Source organism: Aplysia californica, unplaced genomic scaffold (genome assembly GCF_000002075.1).
Source record: "Aplysia californica isolate F4 #8 unplaced genomic scaffold, AplCal3.0 scaffold00067, whole genome shotgun sequence".
In the NCBI taxonomy this organism is placed as follows: domain Eukaryota; kingdom Metazoa; phylum Mollusca; class Gastropoda; order Aplysiida; family Aplysiidae; genus Aplysia; species Aplysia californica.
The window spans coordinates 489,845-491,874 of NW_004797337.1; the positions used below are offsets into that span (position 1 = coordinate 489,845).

Consider the following 2,030-nt stretch of genomic DNA (forward strand, 5'->3'; position numbering starts at 1 on the left):
AGTAGGCTTCGGCCGCCACCCGGGCAAAATTCAAAATTTCCTACCAACTTAAAATATTAGGCGTGTCCCGCGCGCTCATATGACCTATGCAGTTGCGAGCGCCGTAAAACACTTTACAAAAAAACAAAAACAAAAAAAAAAGCAGACTGTTTGGCACTGGTGTGTTAATTATATAATGTTGGTATGAAGATGCTATTGATGAACTGGGATTTCACTTCGTTTGGGATGTTCTTTCAACTTAGCATGGGTGCTAGCTGGCAGATCACTGCAGTTGCCTTCATAGTTCTTGTTTCTATTTCTTTGTCCATACGCGCATCTTGGGTGAAAATGCTTCCCAAATATTTAATTTCTCTACTTGTTGGAGTTGTATTTAATCAATAAGAATATTGAGTTTCCCTGGGTTTCTACTGACCTTCATAACTTCTGTTTTTGAGATGGAGGTTTTTGGCATTTGATGTCTTCCTTGCCAGCCAGGGGGAGGGGGGCGTAGTCGACACCTGAAGGTGCGTAGTCGACTGGGAGAGGAAGATGATTGACAGGCAGAGGTAGATGATTGATAGGCAGAGGTAAGGGACGGACGGGAAGATCACCTGCAACAGGTGCAGGATCGATAGGCAGAGGTAAGGGAAGAACAGGCAGATCACCTGCAACAGGTGCAGGATCGATAGGCAGAGGTAAAGGAAGAACAGGCAGATCACCTGCAACAGGTGCAGAATCGATAGGCAGAGGTAAGGGAAGAACAGGCAGATCACCTGCAACAGGTGCAGGATCGATAGGCAGAGGTAAGGCAACAGGTGCTAGATCGATAGGCAGAGGTAAGGGAAGAACAGGAAGAGGTGCAGGGTCGACCACGACCTCCAGTGCCGCTACCTCATTTGCTGGTGCAGGGAGCTTATCTTCTTGTCGCCGTGCAAAAGAAAGCCATACTTTACGTGAGTGAAACTCTCTTCACAATCCTGCATCTTCTGGAGGCTTTTTTCTTCATGACGTTTTGCAGTAACTATTTTACGCGGTATTTTTTTTTTTCGTAAGAGGTTTTAGTTTTAGTTTTAGTAAGAGTTTTGCGGCACTTGCAACACAAGGTCAGATAAGTGCCGAAGATTAGACGTGTTACAAGGAAGTAATAAACACAAAAAGGAGAGGAGATAAGGACGATAGATGTTTGATAGGAAAGAAGGAGCAAACCACATCAGAGCACCCGCCAACCACTCACACACAATATAACAGTATAAGCATGTACAAAAACACGTCTCCCACACGTTCTCTCTTGGGGGGCTCTCGTGGCCTAGAGGTTAAGGTGTTGGCCTCTCATTCAAAGGTCCCAGGTTCGATCCCGGGTAGCGACCGAAAAATTTTCTTCTCTAAATTTGTCTCCTTTCACCTCCTTTCCTGCTCTCTAGCAATGTTCTGTTGTCTGCTTTATTTCCACTTTCTGCCCCCACCCCCTCACCTCCTTTGCCCCCTCCTCTGGGCCCCTGACTTTCTGCAGCCTTTCTACTGCTACTCCTTGGCTCCCCCTTACTGCTGTCTTTCTGCCACACCCCTGATCTTCTGGTAGGAAAGATCTACACCTAGCCTTCTCGGACAAGGGCGAAAAATCTCGGAGGGCCCGTGTGCAAGTTGCGCACGTTAAAGATCCCTTGGTCTAAAATCGATTAGAGTAGGCTTCGGCCGCCACCCGGGCAAAATTCAAAATTTCCTACCAACTTAAAATATTAGGCGTGTCCCGCGCGCTCATATGACCTATGCAGTTGCGAGCGCCGTAAAACACTTTACAAAAAAACAAAAACAAAAAAAAGCAGACTGTTTGGCATTGGTGTGTTAATCATAATGTTGGTATGAAGATGCTATTGATGAACTGGGATTTCACTTCGTTTGGGATGTTCTTTCAACTTAGCATGGGTGCTAGCTGGCAGATCACTGCAGTTGCCTTCATAGTTCTTGTTTCTATTTCTTTGTCCATACGCGCATCTTGGGTGAAAATGCTTCCCAAATATTTAATTTCTCTACTTGTTGGAGTTGTATTTAAT

The 2,030-nt window shown here is 45.5% G+C and overlaps 1 protein-coding gene across 1 annotated transcript in view; it reads right to left on the reverse strand.

Moving 5' to 3' along the window:
- Nucleotides 1-414: 414 nt before the first annotated feature.
- LOC101853147 (MAP kinase-interacting serine/threonine-protein kinase 1-like) overlaps nucleotides 415-2,030 on the reverse strand; it is an 8,004-nt gene continuing 6,388 nt past the window's right edge. Inside the window, exon 2 of the mRNA XM_005093680.3 lies at nucleotides 415-752. Within this exon, the coding sequence (XP_005093737.2) occupies nucleotides 415-752 (338 nt within the window). The remainder of the gene's footprint in view (nucleotides 753-2,030) is intronic.